Raw genomic sequence first — 22030 nt, 5'->3', positions numbered from 1 at the left:
AATTCACAAAGTGGGCAGCCTCCAGAGCCAGAAGAGGCTCAGAGACTCTGGTGTAGCCACGCAATGGAAGAAGATTTATGGACAGAAAAAGGAAAGTGACATAGAGAAAATGGAAGCAACGTACAGAAACAGCTGGTTTGGTTATAGCTTAGTGTTCACCTTATTTGAACACGGTTTGAACAACTGGCCACATGTGATTGGCCAAAACTTGGTGATTGGCACAAGAGTAGACTAGAGTCTGTTTACACTTCCATTTAAGCTATAGTTCATGGCATACAGAGAAACCTTTTGGCTGAACTTAAAATATGTAGGGAGATGCAGCTTTAGTCTAAACTTAACGGCTGTCTTATATGAATGCAGTTTGTGGCACCTGAAAACAGTTACAACAGTAACAGCAAAGATCACTGATCACAGATCATCGTAACAAATATAATAATAATGAAAGAGTTTGAAATATTTTGGGAATTACCAAAATGTGACACACAGACATGAATAAATGCTGTTGGAAAAATGGCGCTGACAGATTTGCTAGACACGGGGTTGCCACAAACCTTCAATTTGAAAAAAACACAATTTGTACAAAAGCAAAGCACAATAAAGCAAAGTATGCCTATATTTCAAGTAGACCCAGACACACTTAAAACTTGTTTTTAATACTTAACACTTTTCATAGTTGTCATAGCTATTGAAATAAGCTGAGATTAGCTAAATCTTTCATCATAGCTATCTTTACATACCCATAATTACTTTTGAGAATTTCATGCTCAAACTATTTTTCCCCCAAGAGAAGTAACTACAACCTATTATTATTTCAGAATAATTTATTCAGGGTTCTCCTATCCAGACTTGGAGGATTCAGGTTACGATTCCAGACTAAGAAAACCTGAACCCATCCCCCAAAAGACTCTAAGCCCAGGCATTCCTAATAGCCCTAGGTCTTCAGAAAGTCTCCCGCATTGAAAATAAAAGTAAAACTCAATCTAATCTATGATTTAGAAATTCATTCTGGATTCAGAATGTTTATATTAACTTCAAGAGACTAACTTCCCTTAATCTCTGTAACTATAGTTCACCAATTTGTAAGAGTCCCTCTTGAAACATGTCATAATGCTAAGACAAGATTAATACAAAAATAATATCTCAAGATAGATAATTAAATGTAAAATTACTGGTAGAGACTAGAAATACCACAAAAATTAAGAGAAAAAGGGCTCTGTATAAGCAGAAAATTCAGAGATGTTCATGCCAGCACTAAGACTTAAGTAGAACTTCAGGGATGAGCAGAATTGAGTGGGTAGAGAGACAAAGGCAGGTAGCATCTATGAGCATAGGTGTGGCTATAAGAATGAGCATTAAATATACAGAGGACAGGAAACATTAAATTAGTGCATAGTCAGATGGTAACACAGGGGAAAAATGCAGTGGTTACACATAAAAGGCTTTGAAACCAACACAGAGAAGTTGGAATCAATGTAGCAAACACTATTTAGACTTTTGAGGTTAAAAATGACACAATCAATAGAGGTTTCAAGTTACTATTTGCATGAACCCAAATTCCTTCAGTTTGAGAATAATCTCAAATTTCAAAAGCTCACAGGAGAATTTCAACAAATCTTGTATTATCCAGCTGAAGTTCAGAACAGAAGTACAAAAAAGTCTAAGTAAAAGAGATGAAAAGGTCAATAAAAATTGGAGTGAAAGGTAGGGAGTATTAGTCACTGAAGACCAATAAGGAGTTATGTAGTATAAAACATTCAATCATTTATTTTTAAATGCTAACCTCCAAAGACACGAGAAGTTCACCAGGTGGCTTCTTACTTGTTAACTTTTTTTTATACAGTTCTTTATATTGCTTCATTTTTCCCCTATGTTTTCTAATATGCTTCCATGACCACATCCGTAACCTGGGGCAAACATTTACTTCAAGAACACCATGTATAGCATAAGCCCACCTAGTTAAAAAAACAAAAACATTTAACACCCTCAAGTCAACAGTATGAAACGTAATTGACATTGTTTCCACTCTAACAACATACATAACTATAATACAAAGATTAGGAAAATGATATATTATCTGAGTACTTCCTTTTTACCCAACCCTGTTTGCATCAATAATCCATTTAATATTAATCTTTCCTCTTTCTTAAGTGAAAATAAGCAAAATCATTCCATTTTGTTAAATATGGTTCTACAGAAGAACTATTAAGGCATTAATTGGCAAATAACATTTAGTCATCTGAATAATAACTGAAATAGTCAACTGAAAGAGTAATTGTAACTTCTAGAAACTAGGGAATAGCTTAAAAACTGGAATAACAAGACTTTTGAGTTTTAAAATGGGATTATCTTGCATAGACTCCGTAACATTTTTAGGTTTTAAAATACAGGTTTAATAATATTGGTTCAGTGTATCTGATAGGGGAGTTGAGGTCGGGGTTGGGGAGAGAAAAATGCAAGAAAACAAACCAGGATTTGTTTTTGTAATAGTTCTAAATACACTGACCCATCTATAGTAAATGAAAACTATGGTATTTGAGTATCTCAAGTTGTAAACTGTGTTAGGAAGAATCCCTTAAATCAGTTTCATTAACTCAATAAGCTAAAGCGGCTATATACATTTCTAGCTATAAATCAATTATGGTTTGTATCAGACCTTAAAAATGGTATATTTTAAAGATTACTCTTGAAGTCGAGAAATTTATCTGTATGTTGTATTTTTAAAATCTAAAAAAAAAAAAAAAAAAAAACTCAAGGCATTTTACCATTCTCTGGCATGGTGGTGAAGAGGCACGTCAGGTCTGAACTTCCTATATGGCATATTTTGTGTCATCATATCAACTGATTCAAGAAGCTCCATAATACTGAAATACTAAAGAATGGAAAATTAAAGCTCTTAAATGTATCACATTTTTTTGTTCAATTGCTGAAGATAAAAGTTACATTACTGACTTTTTAGGGAAATGTTACCATATAACATCATGAATTTTAGTGAAACATTTAAAATCTTAGTTTTGCTTTCATCAAACAATAATTCACAGCTGAAAATTGTATTAAAGAAAATCACCTGTGGTTTATTAAATTCAATTGCTATGTTATGTAACTCAACATCCAAGTTTATTTTGGGGGCAGAAAAGTCAAAATCAGATCGGCGATTCATCACAAGTTTGGCATTAGCAGATATGGGACGAAACACTGAAAAACAATACAAATGGAAAAAAAAAAAAACTGAGTTATACTTCCAAAGTCTCAAGGCAGTAAAGTGATGAAGTTGAAAACACTGATTTCCATTTATTTTATACCCTTTCTACAATTCCCAGATGTTCACACTGCCATGGTTCAGTCAGATGAACTGTTCCTTAATTAGTGGAGAAGATTCTTCATCTTTTTCCTACTTATAATTCACTGTCTTCCATAAATACAATAAAGGCAAATTGAACTCCCCTTCAAAACACCAATATGATACTTAAAAGCAGAAACATTTTAAGAAAAATAATTCAATAAAATAGTTTTAATACAAGTACACAGTTTTATAGAATGAATGAACATTAGAAATGCTAAGAGGATTAACACTGGTTTCCATTATATAATTTCTGAATTTCTGATCAGCTTCTCTAGATCCATCTGTGTTCTTCCTTTTAATTGGTAAAAGAAGAGAAATGAAAGGGAAAGTTTGCCCAGGATTACCTGCTTGGCTCAACCCATAATCTAAGATAAATTCCTCTCAATTCTTTGTGTTTGGTGCCAAAAAGAATAAGAACCACTCAGAGGAAAACCAATAATAGCAGAATCTAGACAAAGACCCATCATTAAATTATAAGCTAATTTGTATATAAAGATGATATATTCCTTTTATTTTAATCATCGATACAGACTAACATTTAATTTCTTAAACATTAAACATTCAAGAATATGTTTGAATATAAACAAATGCTTAAAGATATTGTTCTTTCTTCTGTATTCCTTCTTACACTGGAAAAAAAAAAAAAAAAAACAAAAGCAATAAATAAATCTAGTGGCTGGTGATGGTGATAGATGCTACCCTGGACCTACAATTCATTGATCCTCCAACCTTTTTCTCTGCCCTACACCTCTGCTTCACATCCTCAGTCCATCCCCACGCTACTGAAGTTCCATCATCAGTTATTTTAATCATTCCTTTGCATAGACTCCTTAACCTCTCACTTCGTCAGTGTGGAGTAACCTGCTTAACTCCACAGTGCCCCTAAGGAGCTGAACACGGTCGGGGGTAAAAACATACTGTTGGGTCTCACTTTAATGTCATAAATCTCAAGTGCATCCTTAATGCTGCTGAGCAATCACACAGCAGTCCTTGAGTCCAAGAATCATCCAAATCCATGCTACAGCCTATTTTTGTAGAGCCAGTGAGCCAAAAATGCTTCATACACTTCTAGAGTTGTTTAAAAGAAACAAAGAGGAATGTGTCAGGAACTGTATACGGACGGCAAAATGTAAAATATTTAACTTACTACATGTCCCTTTCCCCCGCCCCCCAAAAAAAGGCAATGTTCTCAAAGTATGGTTTGAACCCTATTCTACCTGAGTGGGTCTCAAACTTCAGTATTCATTAGAATCACCTGGAGAGATTATTAAAACATCAAACTGTACAATGGGAGAAAATAGCTGCAAACTATCCATCAATCATACAGGGGACTAATATCCAGAGTTTACAAGAAACTCAAACAGCAACAACAAAAAACTCAACTCCATTAAAAAGTGGGCAAGGGGCTGGGCGCGGTGGCTCATGCATGTAATCCCAGCACTTTGGGAGGCCAAGGTAGGCAGATCATGAGGTCAGGAGATCGAGACCATCCCGGCTAACATGGTGAAATCCCATCTCTATTAAAAGTACAAAAAAGTAGCTGGGCTTGGTGGTGGGCGCCTGTAGTCCCAGCTACTCGGGAGGCTGAGGCAGGAGAATGGCATGAACCCGGGAGGCGGAGCTTGCAGTGAACCAAGATTGCACCACTGCACTCCAGTCTGGGAGACAGAGCGAGACTCCATCTCAAAAACAAACAAACAAAAAAAGTCGGCAAAGAACATAAATAGACATTTTTCAAAAGAAGATATACAAATGGCCAACATGCATATGAAAAATTGCTCAACATCACTCATCATCCAAGAAATGAAAATTAAAACCACAATGTCTTTTTTATTAAAAAGACAAAAAAATGACAGATTTTGGTGAGGATGTGGAGAAAAGGGATTACTGTTGGTGGGAATGTAAATCAGTACAACCTCTGTGGAAAACAGTATGGATATTTCTCAAAGAACTAAAAACAGAACTACTATTCGATCCAGCAATTCCACTACTGGGTATCTACCCGAAAGAAAAGAAATCATTATATCCAAAAAAAAAAAAAAAAAAAGCGCTTATATGTTTACCACAACACTATTCACAATAGCAAAGATATGGCAGCAACCAAAGTGTCCATCAACAGGTAACCAGACAAAGAAAATGTGGGACATAAACATCACAGAATACTTTTCAGCCAAAAAAAGAAGAAAATCCCATTTTTTGCAGCAACATGGATGGAACTAGAGGTCATTGTCTTAAGTGAAACAATGCAGAAACAGAACAACAAATACTGCATGTTCTCACCTGTAAGTGGGAGCTAAATAATGTGTATATACGGACATAGAGCATGGAATGACAGTCACTGGAGACTCAGAAAGGTAGAGAAATGGGAGAGGGGTGGATGATAAGAAATTATTTAATGGGTACAATGTACATTATTCAGGTGATGGATACACTGAAAGCCTAGACTTCACTACTATGCAATAGATCCATGTAAAGACTGTACTCCACAATTTTATATAAATAAAAAATTAAATACAAAAACATTAAATGCTGAGCTTCACCTCCAGAGGTTCTGATTCAGGAGGTCTGGGAAAGGCCCTAGAAATCTGCATGTCTAAATGATGCTGCTAGTTTGAACCACACTTTGAGAATATTGGCCCTAGTCAATTCACTCTCTCACTCCCCTAGCATTCCTATTTCATCCTCTCTTTTCCCTCCAAAAACCTCCAACTCCTCATGTAATGGTTAATATTGACTGTCAACTCAATTGTATTGAAAGATGCAAGTATCGTTCCTGGGTGTGTCTGTGATGGTGTTGTCAAAGGAGATTAACATTTGAGTCAGTGGACTGGGAAGGGCAGACCCACCCTCAATCTGGGTGGGTGCAATCTAATCAGCTGCCAGTGTGGCCAGAATAAAAGCAGGCAGAAGAACATGGAAAGACTAGACTGGCTTAGCCTCTGAACCTACATCTTTCTCCTGTGCTGGATGCTTCCCGCCCTCAAACATTCAAATTCTTCTTCTCAAACTCCAAATTCTTCAGCTTTGGGACTTGGACTGGCTTCCTTGCTCCTCAGCTTGCAGATGGCCTATTAAGGGATCTCACCTTGTGATCATGTGAGTGAATACTAATAATAAACTCATCTTTATATATACATCTGTCCTATTAGTTCTGTCCCTCAAGAGAACCCTAACACACCTCAGATACTTATTTTTTAATTGAAGAGCTCAGAGGAGAATTTCCATCAACTCTTATCACCATATCTACTCATCTACTCAGTATGAGGACTTCTCTCACAACTAAACTCTATCATATAAATAAAACTAACTACGCTCCTATCTGCAGCAAATCTCTCCACTTGCGTACTAGACACCATCCTCTTTCACCTATATCAATCCAGAAACTGTCCCCCGTTTCTCCTGCATCATCAATTTGTCATGTTCTACTGGATCATTCCCATCTCAGCCTATAAACAAGCTGTCATCTTCCCGATTAAATATAAAAATAAACAAAAAGAAAACCTTCATTCCCCCTTCCCTCTCCAACAGGTATGCCAGTTATCAATTTATTACTTCTGAGCTCCAAACATCTCCTTCATAGCCTGCTCTGAAAAATGATTTGGGGGTCTTTAAATATGTTTCTTTTGAAGGCAGAGAATGTAGAGAAAAAAAAAAATTTTTTTTATTTTTCCACCTGGCATAATGTTAAGCTTTATCAGCAGAGGACACTGGAGAGACACTGCAGGAGGAACGAGTTATGCTGCCTGTTCCAGTATGTTCACTCAATAGGCTCCTGCACGAACATGGCTTCTCTCACACTCAGCTCCTACAGAACCGGCAGCTTCTGCAGCGTCTGGTTCCTCCAGCATGGAGTTCTTCAGCACTGGCCTTGTGTAGTACATGGCAGCTAGAAGCAGCCAGATGCCAGCAACTTCCCCCAGCACCTTGCTAAGGCAGTTTTGTACTGGAGTGCATTCAGAGAGATACCCCTCCATGAGGCTCCCTAGAGGTAGATTTCCAGAAAGTTCCAGAGAGTGAAGTACCAACAGGTTTTGCTGGCACAGCACCACAGAGAATTTCCTGCCATTCAATAAGCCACACTATGTCCTCCAACAAGGTCTACAGCTCAGTCCTGAGGTAGGGGGACATTCTCTTTTGGGCACCCCATCCTAGCCCTAGGGTAGGGGATGTTTCTTCTGTCTATATTCTTTAGCATTTTTATGAGACAGTCCCTTGTTACTCCAGTCTCCTCTTATACTTAGTAATTCTTTATATTACATTTGTTCTCTTCAAATTACTCAGTACTTTCTCTCCCCTCATTGAACTCTGATACAGCAGGAAATGACTTCAGGGCAAAGAAGAAATCAGTCGACTTTACCACAATGGATTTGAAAATCATAAACACAGATAACTCATCTGTTCTGAATATGTCCTATAAGAAGAGAATCAAGAAAATGAAACCAAATTCAAACCAATAAAAATAATTATTTTAAGAGTGGGCACAAAAAAAGTCACTTGAGTAATCATGAAGGTATATAATACAGACAGAAAAGTATCACTGAGCCAAGAAAGGAAATACTTTCAGGAAGGATATTCTACAGTTAATGACATCAGACATGCAGATTCAAGAATCAAGTTATCCATCACCAACTTTTATTAAGTGCCCTCATGGTAGAAGAAACAGCACTTTTTTTGTTGTTTTTGTAGAGACGGAGTCTCGCTCTGTCACCCAGGCTGGAGTGTGGGGGCACGATCTCGGCTCACTGCAACCTCTACCTCCCGGGTTCCCAGGTGGCTCACACCTGTAATCCTAGCATTTTGGGAGGCCGAGGCAGGCAGATTGCCTGAACTCAGGAGTTCGAGACCAGCCTGGGCAACATGGTGAAACCCCGTCTCTACTAATACAAAAGAAATTAGCTAGGCGTGGCAGTGTTTGCCTGTAGTCCCAGCTACTCGGGAAGCTGAGAAACAGCACTGATTTTTTCTTTCTGTTTTAGTAATTCATTTCTGATTGGAAAAGTAATGCATGCTCATTTTAGAAAATTTGGAAAACACAGAAAAGTATAAATCAAAAAAATTTTAAATGTAGCATGATATTACTATTTTTAGAAAGGCTGTACTAGCTAGCCTTATTAAATTACATTTGCCATTTTGAAATGTCTTTATAAATATTACCCTAATGCTTATTGAATAATCCTTAGAGGTTTATCATAATTTGTTAACATCTTTTGTTGGATATTTTTCCCTACAGTTTTGAAATATAGTCAAAAGCTTCATAACAATAAAATATATGTTAATAAAAAATATAATATTATTTGGTTTTGTATATACATTATAAATACATTTAACTATATAGAAGGAAATTTAATATGAACTAGCACAGTGACAGCAACAATGTTAATTTAAAATTTATACCAATTACTTTAACTACTTTTTTTATCTTATAAAATGTACTTACCAAAGTCATAACCTTCTGGAACAATATTTTCATTGACAATGCCATTCCTCAAGTCGTCCTATTAAGAGACAAATTGCTTTTATTTATATTCATGCCAATATGTCTTTTTTTGAGACGGAATCTCCCTCTGTTGCCTAGGCTGGAGTGCAGTGGCACAATCTCAACTCACTACAACCCCTGTCTCATGGGCTCATGTGATTCTCCTTCCTCAGCCTCCTAAGTGGCTGGGAGGCTGCAGCACTGTGTCTGGCTAATTTTTGTATTTTTTGTATTTTAACACTTTGGCTATGCTGGTCTTGAACTCCTAACCTCAAGTGATTCACCCGCCTCGGCCTCCCAAAGTGGTGGGATTACAGGCGTGCGCTACCACGCCTAGCCATATTCATGCTAATATGTCTTTATCCTAAAAAATCCTATTATCTGCAAAAGAAAAATGTTTAAAAACAATTCTAAAAAACAATTCAAACGTAGGAGGACTCAGCTATGGCAAAATATTAAGGTAGTAGTTAAACAATATCTCACCAAACTACTCTTATAAAAGGATGTTCTAAGAACTATTTAGATTTGCAGGTATCACTGGGCGCAGTGGCTCACACCTGTAATCCCAACACTTTGGAAGGCTGAGCTGGGAGGATTGCTTGAGGCCAGGAGTTTGAGACAAACTTGGGCAACAAAAAGTAAGACCTTGTCTCTACCAAAAAATTAAAATATTAGCTGGGCATTGTGGCATGTGCCTATAGTTCTCGCTACTCAAGAGGCTGAGGCAGGAAGGAGGATCGCTTGAGCCCAAGAGTTAGAAGCTGCAGTGAGCTATAATCGTGCCACTGCACTTCAGCCTGGGCAACAGAGCAGACCCTGTCTCCAAAAAAAAAAAAAAAAAAAAAGAGATGGGGGTATGTATTCATGCTTGTGCATAGTTATATACATCTTCACCTGTATCTGTAAATTCTGCTAATAGATTGTGCCTAGAAAAAAATACTGACTACAGTATGTTAGATAAATGACAATGAATTAAACCTCATTCAAATTATGACACCGACAAATATATACATGCATATCAAAAAAATTTACTTACCAAGGAGTCATCATAATCATTAAGATAAAACATCTGAGACTTCACATTCCAATAGGCAAAAAGGTTATCCAATCGGATTAACTGAAAATAAAATTTATTAGATGTCTCATTTTCTTAGAATTTTTAACATATACTATTTTTAGAAGTCTCAAATAAGTAAGTGAGCCATATCACAGAGTTAAACAAATAAGCACAATTTACATACATCCTTATCTATATATTATCATTTGGCTTGCCAAAATTCTCTTAAGTCCATGAGTTGACAAATACAGTATTTATTTACCTTACGAACTAGTTTCTCAGTTTCATCATGTAAACATGGAACCCAGTATTGATCAGTTGTCTGAAAAGGAAAAAAAAGAATGGCAGTAAAAAGGTCATTCCATTTGAAATGGCAGAGTGATAAATCACTATCTATCATACCCTAGACCAATGTCCCATGAAAATGCCTTTAAAGACATATCACTCCATCAAAAAATACTAACTGACCACAGTAAAGTATCTGCTTTCAAGGAAGGAGCTCATTGCAGGTCAGAAAAGCAAACAAAGAAACAGGCAATTTCCAACAGGTAAGTGCCACAGTAGAAGTTAAACACACAGTTCATTGAGAGGACATGGCAGGAGCATCCAATTCAGGGGTGTGATGGATAAAGAGATGTTATATATAACCTAATATAGAACATGTAACTAAAAATTATTGATTCTAAGGTCGACAAGGAATATGATTCACATCAGGCAGAGCCCAAAGGTACACAAATATAGGACACATTCCGGCAACTGAAGTAGCTCAGTATGCGAGAGAATATAATGCAAAACAGAGAAAAAAGGTAAAACCAGGTATATTGCCTGAGGTCGGTTTAAAAAGAGTTTATAAGTTGTTTAAGGACAAAACTAAGAGCAATGAAAAACCACTGAGAGGAACAAAGTGATCAGATCTGTATTTTAGAAAGATGGTTTTCATTTCTATGTGGAGAACTGAATGGATAATTAGAATAGTAGTTCTCAAAGGTTAGCATGCATTAGGATCCCCAACCTTTTTGGTACCAGGAGCAGTGGTCCTCAACCTTTTTGGCACCAAGGACCAGTTTCATGGAAGATAACTTTTCCATCGGGGCACAACCTAGATCCCTGGCATGCGCAGTTCACAATAAGATTTGCAAGGATCCTGTGAGAATCGAATGCCACCACTGATCTCACAGAGCTCAGGCGGTAATGCTCACTCCCAGCCCTTACCTCCCGTTCTGCGGCCCAGGAACCCTGACCTAGAGGGCTTTGTAAAACACAGATTGCTGCATCCAAATCCTAGAGTTTCTAACTGAATAGGTCTAGGCTGGCAGACAAGTTTCTAAAGGTGATGATAAGTAACCACTGTTATCATGGTTACCAATGACCTTCCCACTGCCCAATCCAATGGCTAATTCTCCATTCTTATTTTTCAACTTACTGATAGTATTTGAATAACTTTTTGGAGGCCATTTTTTCTTTTTTCCTTGCAGTGGGGCCACATTTTAAAAAGAAATTGTGGAGTCTCTCTGAGCCTGCTCTGGCTTGGGAGGCTGCTCAATTTTAAAATAATAATAAAAAAGAAATCATACACAAAACCCAATAGATGTAACAAATAAAATAATGTAATGAAATATGATACAGCAGTTAAACTGAATTTTGTTAAGTGTGGCAACACAGATAAACGTCAAAAACACTGGAAAGTGCAAAAAGGAACTTATAGAAGAGTCATATAAAACGTGTGTAAACTTTTAAAATCCTACATTTTTAATAGATATATTATATAACAGTTTTAAAACTTAGGATATTTATCTCTGGGGAATGAGGGGTGGGTGGAAGTAGAGAACAAAAGGGATTTAAACTTTATCCAAAACAGCTTATTCCTATAAAAATATTTAAGACTTTAAGCAAATAGGTTATGTTAACAGGCTCTTAATTTAATAGCCATCCATTCTGGAGGCAAGCAAGCTTCAAAATTCTCTATGTGCTCTTATATTTTTAAAATTCCTTGATTTCAAAAATTAAACAGGAAAACACTATGCTACAATATTAATAATGATATTGAGAAAAACTGATGATTTATGTTTTTGAAGGCTTATAGAAGTTTCAGATATGAATATTTATTACTTGTATTTGGTACTTACTCATTACAAACTTAGAAATGGATTTTTTAAAGTAAGCAAAAGTATCTAACATCATAATTACCAAGAATAATAGGACCTCATATTTCTGAATTTGATTTTCAACCATTTTTTGAAATATGAATCTACAAACCCTCGATTCCAATCCAATCAAGGTCCTTTCTGCACCCGTTCTACATAGACACCTATTTCTGATGCTGGCATATACAAAGAGCAGTAGTTTAATTAACTATGTTGCACAATTAAATATGGCTAGGATTCTTGTATAAACAAAATACCTGCATGCTGAGATTTTGAAGGGAAATACCAAATGACAGCGGTTTGTCCCGATTTGTGATCTAAAGAGGAAAGAAAGTAAAATTTACTCAGATTTTTAGTAGTTGGACAAAATTCACTTTATAGAAAAAATTGTCCATGTGCAGTGCCTCCCGCCTGTAATCCCAGCACTCTGGAAGGCCAAGGCAGGAGGATTGCTTGAGCCCTGGAGACCAGCCTGGATAACATAGTGAGACCCTGCCTCTACAAAAAAATGTAAGAAAATTAGCCAGGCCTGGTGGGGTGCAACTGTAGTCCCAGCTACTGCAGGATGGGTGGGTGGGGGTAAGGTGGGAGGATCACTTGAGCAAGGAAGGTCAAGCTTGCAGTGAGTCATGGTCGGGCAACTGCACTCCAGCCTGGCGACAGATGAGGCCGGAAAAGGTAAAGGAAAAGGAAAAGGAAAAGGAAAGGAAAGGAAGAAAAAAAAAGAAAAGAAAAGAGAAAGAGAGAGGGAAGGAAGACAAGACAAGAAAAGAGAAAGAGAGAGAGGGAAGGAGAGAGTGAGGCAGGGAGGGAGGGAGGGGTAACTTTTTGGGAAGTAACTTATTTCAAACATCCAAAAACATTTTATTACTTTCCAGAAAAACTATTATTCCTATATTTTTCCTAAAACAAATAAAATATTAATAACATATTTGTGTTACACGGGAATATTAAACTGCATGTTTTCCAGTTTACAAAAAAATTATTAAAAAAGACTAACAAAATAGGATTATAAAGCAAATAATTATGTGGTTAAGAGAAAACAAATGACTTACTCAGTATCAAGGAATTATTTAAGGCTAGCTCCACTAATTGCTAGATCAGTACTCTATCCAGGAGGTAAACACAGCATACTTTAAATTATTTTTAAAATACATAACTGCTAAATTCACAACTCCCAAGGCATTTCCTTCATGATCTAATGTCTGAACATTTTGGGAAAGTGTAAAATCAAGCACTCAATACTAAGGACTGCAAATTACAACTATAATTATAGAAAAGAAGGATTACATCATCTTTAGCTCTGTATCCTCTTGGTATTTAATAGGTTGGCCATTAAAAAGCAGGTGTCAATAAATAGTAAAATAACTTACATATAAATATAAAAACAAATATCACATATTAAAATACTTACATCATCTTCATAACGAATATGGATACTGGAAATTTTCACTTGAAGATTTTTTATGATCTGTGTAACTAATTTTTCTGCAAAAGTGTCCTGTTTTTCCGGCAGATGTTGTTCTACAATTGCAAATATTCTTTTTTTTAACTTGAATGAAAAATATACTCTATAAAAATCCACATATTGAAGTAACATACTTATGCTGCCTTGCTGAAACATACATATATATATGTAAATAGAACACTAATAGCTTGCTTTCCAAAAGTCTTTCAAAAGCAACTAAACATTTTTCAAAAGCTAGTTTATTGTGCCATGAGACTAAAGCAGACCATGTAGAATTTGCTGACATTAAATTTTATAATTTGCTGACCTATGCCTGAGTACAAAAACATATTTAAAAAATGAAGATTAGTAGGTAAGAATTATAATAGATTTAAATGAGAAAATCCACTAACAACAGCAAAACAGAAAGCTCTCTCAAAATTAGTGATACCACCATTAAGCTGTCTGTGTACAGATGTGTAAAACAGTTGAATATCCTCCTCCCCCAGTAAATACAAAATAGGAAATAAGATCTTCTTCCTCTCTCCATTTGAACAAGGATGAAAGAAGTTCATCATCTATTTCATGTTCAGAAAACAGTATTAAGTATCTCAAGTTCCATTACTTTTCAGAGAAATAGAAAGAATCAAGAATTGGAGGAACAAGGTGGCTCACACCTGTAATACCAGCATGCTGGGAGGCCAAGGCGGGCAGATCATCTGAGGATAGGAGTCTGAGACCAACCTGGCCAATATGGCAAAACCCTGTCTCTATTAAAAATATAAAAATTAGCCAGGCATGGTGGTCTATGCCAGCTACTTGGGAGGCTGAGGCAGGAGAATCATTTGAACCAGGGAGGTGGAGGCTGCAGTGAGCCAAGATCACACCACTGCATTCCAGCCTGGGAGACAAAGTGAGACTTTGTCTCAAAAAAAGAAAAGAAAGAATAAAGAAGAATAAAGAATTGAGGTTCCTAATTTTTTTGAAATATGCCTTTGATAACCATAGTTATTATCTTTTTTCTCCCTTTAAATACGCCAGTGAAAGCTATATTCTTTTTTATTTGTAGTTCTGTTCCTCTTTTCATATTTCTAGTACTATATAGAAATAATATATATAAATCTATCTTTTCCTCTAATTGCCTACTACTCTCTAATTCAGCTGGCCCAGGAGGCCTTAGATAAAGGAAAGTTGAAGATATTAATAATATGTACCTCAAATACACCAGAATTAAATCAATATATACACATATAAATAGATTATAGAATTAAGTAGACAATAGAATACAAGCTCTTTAAAGACAGAGGATCATATTTTAATCTTTGACTCTCACCACTACCTAATAAAATCTTTTCTTTCATAAATTCATTTAGTCATTCAATTAAATGTTAAGTCTTTCTTTCTCTACCCACTACTTCCTCCTGACTTCCTTATGCAGCTCAGATTCCATGATGCATTATTTTACTAACACCTTAAATTCCTTTGCTCTTTTTTCTCATATTACTCTGTCAATAAAGCACCAATCCTGAATAAAACCAACTATCCATTTTACCTGAAAAGCATGCCAATGCCTATGTCTTGCAGGGTAACAAAACGGAACACAAGATGAGTTTAAAACAAACACCACCAAAAAACCAAGTCACAGAACCCTGGAAAGATACAGGAACTGGAAACCCACCAAACAAAAAATAGCAAACAGGGAACATAGTGGAGAGAGAGGAAGATCACACAAGAACTGATTTAAATCTGCATAATGGGCAGTTAAGTTAGGTCTCCTCCCTCTCCCAGCCCAATATCCAGGCAACATCCCTTTCCCATCCTAGTAAGAACACAAGGGTTTATTTTAGAGAAAATGGCCCTAATAGGATCCAAATTTTGTACATGGGAGAACAGGGAGAGCCCAATAACAAAACAGGGAGGTTAAGTAAAAGCCTACAAAATAAACAGTCATACTCAAAGCCACTTTTATTTATTCACATATAAATAAAACATTTATATATAGTCATGATACTATAAACAATGAATTCTGATTTAACCAAAAAGGTGATAAAACTATACAGAGAAGATGAAAAAATAGGGTCAATCTTCATAGTACATCATAAAAGGATGCGTGTGTGTATATATATATTACACGTGTTATATATTATATGTCATATATATGCCAATGAAACACAAGATGAGTTTAAAATATGTAACGTCATTAATTATATGTTATAAAATATATTATAGAAAATATGCATGTTATGTTATATATAACATGTTTTTTATATATAAATAATATCTAAATAAATCAAGAAACAGAGGTGTAAGCACCATATTTAGCAATATAGGTGCGGACCTGGGCCAGGAACAGTTTTTTTTTTTTAATATGGATACTATAATACTGCTTAGCTTTTAAAGCTATGCATATATATTATCTTGATAAAATAAAAATAATTTTTAAAAAGAAAAGGCCTAGGAGACTTAGGAAAGAGGACTGGAGGTAAGGATAAATGACTACACATAATATAAAGTAACTGTTACAAAGAAAAAACAGAATTACAAGAGATGTTGTGAAGAATTACATGTTAACTCTCTATTAATGTTTGCCAACAAGTAAAACACCCTTTATTATTGAAGCTTATTTTTTATTAAAAGAAAATCAATGCGTTTCAGAGACAGTGAAGTCAGTAAACTTTTTTTTTAATTTTAAGATGTTTAACCATTCAACGAATGACAGAGGAGAAGAAGATAAACAGATGACTAGGTTAAGAAAATGACTTCATGTTTCAAGATAAACAACAGAATATTTACATGCCAAGGCAAAAAACCCACTAGGTGAGAGTATAAAAAGTAGCTGGCAATAAGGATCAGAGAACAGGTGAAAAGGAGTTAGATTTCTGCAGGACACTGCTTCCAATAATGAAAAAGAGGTTGCAGTAATGGAACAAATGGTCTAAGTTTAATTGGAAAATATGTGAAGCCAGAGGGTAAATAAACAGATAGAGGCAAATAGAAATATATCAAGAAACTAAGTATCTCCAAAAGGGTGAAGAATTGATATAAGGAGAATATGAAAGCAAAGGCTAGAAAATTAATATGCTCGATAAAATTAATCGCTATCATTAAAAACTGAACTTACCTAGTATGTATGTGTGTATGTGTGTGTGTATATATATATTTAAAATATGTAAACCTAATAATAATAATAAGCTAGACATATTATTTGCCTTAAGATAAATTTCCATAAGGTAAAATTTCTGTACACATAACAAAGCATACAAACTACATTAAAATTCCCCATGCAATGAGACTCTCTCATATTTGTTAAATAATCTCAGCATCTCCAGAGAAAAATAATATTCAATTATGATAAATATTTAGGTCTTTTCCACTTCTCTTATTAGCATTGTTATTTACTGTTTTCTTTACCTTGATCAACTACTTTTTGTTTTGCTTCTTCTATTCTTTTCAGTTCCTGTTGCTTTGCTTCCATGAGTTGTTTCTCTTCTTTTATAGGATCATATTTTATTCCTACAGGAAGATTAAAAAGGAAGAATCATAATTACCTTAAAAATACAGTTATTCCAAAAAAATCCTTACAAATAATCATTAATTGGCCGGGCACAGCGGCTCATGCCTGTAATCCCAGCACTTTGGGAGGCTGAGGCAGGCGAATCATGAGGTCAGGAGTTCAAAACCAGCCTGGACAACATGGTGAAACCCCGTCTCTACTAAAGATACAAAAAATTAGCTGGGCATGGTGGTGGGCCCCTATAATCCCAGCTACTCAGGAGGCTGAGGCAGGAGAATTACTTGAACCCAGGAGGCAGAGTGTGAGCTGAGATGGTGCCACTGTACTCCAGCCCAGGTGACAGTGCGAGACTCTATCTTTAAAAATAATAATAATAATAAATAATCATTAATTCAAAATCTCCAAAAATGTAGAGTAAAAACCAATTTAATTTGAATTAACAAATATCAAATTTAAATATTAAAATCTCAAAAAATTCCCAAAAGTATTTTGAATATAAAGATTTTTCCATCCATAAAAAAGAAAAACTTAAATTATAATTTTTTTAAATTTAACTTACTAGAAGAAGGCACTATGAGTAAATAAATTTCTTCCAATACAGCTTCAACAGGTTGAGTATAAAGGTTTTTCCATGGAATTATAAGTTTAAGATTACCTACATTTTTTTGAAAAGAAAAAAAAAGGGACAAAAAATATTACTCATTCAACCTACATTTAGGGTTAGTCTATTTTCTGTCAGATATTAGAAGAGATCTGCTTAATCACTTTATTGAAAGCTATTTTACAACCAAAAACAACAAGTGTTTGTTGTAATGATGTGAAATTATTGTATTTATACCAGTATTGGTGGAAAACCTAGATTATATTCGAAATATTTATACAAGCTTCTATTTGCAGTTCTCTGTACCATAAACAAACCAATATTCTTCCCTTAATCAACAATCGTTAATATCATAACTTTGAATTTCCCCAATCCTTACTCTAAACCTTCATATATATATTTTTTTAATGCTTTAAGATGGTAGGTTAGGCCAGGCGCGGTGGCTAACACCTGGAATCCTAGCACTTTGGGAGCCTAAGGCAGATGGATTACTTGAACCCAGGAGTTCTAAGACCAGCCTAAGCAACATGGCGAAACCCTGTCTCTATGAATAAAAACTAAAAAAATTCTTCAAGCATGACGGTGTGTGCCTGTAGTCCCAGCTACTTGGGAGGCTGAGGTGAGAGGATCTTGAGCTCAGGAGGTCGGGGCTACAGTGAGGCATGATCATGCCACCGCACTCCAGCCTGGGTGATAGAGTGAGACCTTTAACTCCCCCCAATAAAAGGTAGATTATATACTTTAAATAAGTGTGTGCATATATATTTTTCATTATGTGTATGTGTGTTACATACATATATATGTACGTATGTACAGGAATTTTTATATACACATATGGTAATAATCATACATATAAACTATATATGTGAAAAACTACACATATAGTAATAATAAAACATTCTGGGTAATATCTGAAAATTATGCAAACTAATGAAAACAGCCTAAGACAATCAAATAGCAACGAATTTTTTTTTTAAGCATAAGGGTTACAAAAGCATAAGGAACTACAAAAACACTATGTATGGGGTTTCTTAAACTACTCACTCTAGTTTTGTATCTTGAGAATATTTTCGTAATACAGAGTTTTAAAATATTTTAAAATTGTTTAAATGGTATGAGTGTCTAGATTTATAAACAGTTGCCATAATTGTGTAAGGAATAGATTATTAAATATACAATGTTGCTAAAACTGGTTAGTGATTGGGAAATTTTTTTAAATCCACTTAGATCCATCTCATGATACTTCATAAACTCCGTGTTTAGAAAACTTCAAACTGAGAAAAAGATTTCATCATACAATATCACTTCAGAGAAAAACGAACTCTCTGATTTCTTTTTTATATTTTTTGTGGAGTCAGAGTCTCACTATTTTGCCCAGACTTGTCTCAAACTCCTGGCCTCAAGCAATCCTTTTGCCTCTGCCTCGTAAAGTACTGGGATTACGGGTATCAGCTACCCTGCCCAGCCTCTAAACTATCTGATTTCTAAAACGGGAATAACTTTCTAAGTTTTTAAATCAGAGAACATGGTGATCATTTCAAATTTCTGTACAGGCCAAAAATATAACCAAAATGAAATCAGACTGGGAAAAAAACTGTAACAAATTTGACACGGTTAGTTTATTTATAAATGTACCAACAGACTGCTTAAAATATATACAGTAATACTTCAAAAACAGTAAATGAACAAAAGGACAAAGAGCAATGACAAAACTGTATAAATAATAAACGCATATTAACAGTGTGCCATTTTCACCACCAAATCTTTTTTTTTAAAAGTCAAACTTGACCAGGTGCAGTGGCTCACATTGGTAATTCCAGCCCTTTGGTGGGCTGTGGTAGGAGGATCACTCGAGTCCAGGAGTTCAAGATGAGCCTGGGCAACATGGCAAAACCCTATCTCTAAAAAAATACAAAACTCAGCCAGGCATGGTGGCATACACCTGCAGTCCCAGCTACTCCGGGGCTGAGGTGGGAGGGTTACTTGAGCCAGGAAGGCATAGGCTGCAATGAGCCAAGATCGCACCACTGCACTCCAGCCTGGGCAACAGAGCGAGACGCTGTCTCAAAAAACAAACCAACCAACCTTTTCTTCCTTCTCTTATAAAATGTAGACTCCTTGTAGAAAATTTGGCAAATTTCGAAAAATATACAGATGTAATTCCAAAAGCCTTCCACAGAAGACAACCTCTTTTATAATATGTACATGTGTATTTATAGCTGATAGACCTGTAATTCTGCATTCTAAATGAGGAAAACTTTGAAAGATCAATACCTAATAATAGCAAGGGGACAATACATTCCTATAAAACTGATTGTGCTACTGTATCATTCATTTGGAAACATGTACTACTTTCATACAACAAATTGTGCCCCTAATATATATGCCAGGTAATGTGCTAAATGGTGAGGATACACTAAAAATTAAACCTACTTCTCAAGAAACTCGATGTCTAGTAGAAGGGGGGAAAAATAGTGATAGTTTTAAAAGACAGGTGCTATGATAGAGGTACACAACACTTTAAATGATTCTCAAAATTATCTTGGGTTAAGTTCAGTGTACTTTCTACTATCTTATATTATCATTGAAAATTACCTTATTATCATTTTTAAACAAAATTAGGCAAGAAAAGAGAAGGCAGGCAGATTCTAAGGAAAACAGGTCTATCTACTTTATTGATATATTTTTTTGACTGTTCTTGAATTGAGGTTAAATTTACATACACTGAAATATAATAATCATCACTGTAAAATTCAATGACCTTTGGTAAAAGTTTAAAAGTTATATAAAAATATGTATTGTAATATTTTTGTACCAATGGAAAAATAAAATCATTCTACAATATCCAAATATGCATGCACTGGATTATTATGGTACAGAATACATGAGATCAAATCAACTCAGATTATGAGAAATCCTTTTTACATGCTAATAAAAAAAATTATAAAATTGTGAAAATAGCATAATTACAAGTATTTCAATACGTACAAACTTGTAAGTATTTAAAATGTACACACGTAAATAATCAGAAATATGAAAAAATTAAAATGTTAAGTAGATAAAAATGGGTGACATTCTCCCCCTCTTACTCATGCTAAATAGTCTTTAAAAGGTAGGGGCAGAGAGGATAGAATTCTACTGTCAGTAACATATGATGATGAAAGCTTTCTATGGTATGCAGTCTAATACCAACCATAAGTACACATAATTATGAAGACCTTTATCATGTAATTTAGGTAAGCTTTCAAAATACTTTGTTCCCCAAGCGACAACCGTATAGCTTCAATAACAATGTATACATCCTACTACAAAAACTATCTGTATAACAAAAATATCTCAAAGTCCCAATTAAAGACACTATTATCTTGCACAATATTTAAACCAGTAAAACTGTAACACAAGAAACATGACAGACAAGTTTTTATTAAACCTGTTAAAACCTCAAATTCCAACCATTTACTGCTCAACCAGTATATTTATGATATAAACAGTAAACACTGGTAAAAATAATACCAAACAAGAAAAAGCAGAGTATTTTCTGAAAACATACAAAAACTTGCAGAGCAGAAATTAGTTTTCAAATTGGCCCCTAGTCACAGAGCCTGGATGACCCAGAACCTATTCTTTACACAACATATCCAACATTAATCAAAACATAGCAGTGGTAACTAGTCAGAAACCTAGGAAACTGAAACAGCTAAGCTGTCCATTAGAGGTAATCCTTTGAATTAACTCAATTTACCACCTAAAGAGATATGTAATGTATTAGGTTATCAAATACTAGGCAAGAGATATATGAATCGAACAATATTTTTAAGTTGCACAACGAAGCTCGACTGAGACAAAAACACATAATTATTTTTAATTGATGCTCAGAAACATGAAAAATATCACATAACAGAGATATCAGGCAAATTATTCTGGCTGCATGTCCAGGAAGGAGGATATCCCAGTAATAAATATGGCTTACCTATGTGACCAACTTTAACTTTAAATGGTACATCCAGTTGACTCTACAGAAAAAATTTATATATATACAAAACATTAGTAGATACAGAGTTTAACAACACAAATGAATATTGTTTACTTCCAAAAATTATTTCAAGGGATTTTTTTAATAAACTTATGCATTTCCTTACCATCAACATTTATTTACATCTATAAAGATATAATTGCGATATTATTATCAAATTCATAAAATTCAGGGAAGCTGCTCTTTTTATAATAATTGGGGATAAAGGTCTACAGTAAAAATGACCACAAAATCTACTCATATCAAATCATTACCAATTTTATATTATTTTAAGAAAAAGAAGCCGGGCGCGGTGGCTCACGCCTGTAATCCCAGCACTTTGGGAGGCCGAGGCGGGCGGATCACAAGGTCAGGAGATCGAGACCACGGTGAAACCCCGTCTCTACTAAAAATACAAAAAATTAGCCAGGCGCGGTTG

The 22030-nt window shown here is 35.1% G+C and overlaps 1 protein-coding gene across 4 annotated transcripts in view; it reads right to left on the bottom strand.

The window, feature by feature from the left end:
- The window catches only part of VPS13A (vacuolar protein sorting 13 homolog A), a 247441-nt gene that overhangs the window by 198747 nt on the left and 26664 nt on the right, over positions 1–22030 (bottom strand). For all 4 annotated transcript variants that reach the window (XM_050761071.1, XM_050761072.1, XM_050761075.1 and 1 more), the window contains exons 3-13: positions 21550–21592; positions 17538–17633; positions 16876–16977; positions 13432–13541; positions 12275–12334; positions 10136–10195; positions 9853–9933; positions 8778–8835; positions 3065–3192; positions 2763–2869; positions 1781–1952 (exon numbers count right to left, since the gene is read on the bottom strand). In XM_050761071.1, coding sequence (XP_050617028.1) covers positions 1781–1952; positions 2763–2869; positions 3065–3192; positions 8778–8835; positions 9853–9933; positions 10136–10195; positions 12275–12334; positions 13432–13541; positions 16876–16977; positions 17538–17633; positions 21550–21592 — 1017 coding nt within the window. The remainder of the gene's footprint in view (positions 1–1780; positions 1953–2762; positions 2870–3064; positions 3193–8777; positions 8836–9852; positions 9934–10135; positions 10196–12274; positions 12335–13431; positions 13542–16875; positions 16978–17537; positions 17634–21549; positions 21593–22030) is intronic.

The sequence above is a fragment of the Macaca thibetana genome, chromosome 15, assembly GCF_024542745.1.
Source record: "Macaca thibetana thibetana isolate TM-01 chromosome 15, ASM2454274v1, whole genome shotgun sequence".
In the NCBI taxonomy this organism is placed as follows: domain Eukaryota; kingdom Metazoa; phylum Chordata; class Mammalia; order Primates; family Cercopithecidae; genus Macaca; species Macaca thibetana.
The sequence above is the reverse complement of the archived record's forward strand: the minus strand, read 5'-3'. Positions and strand labels throughout refer to the sequence as shown.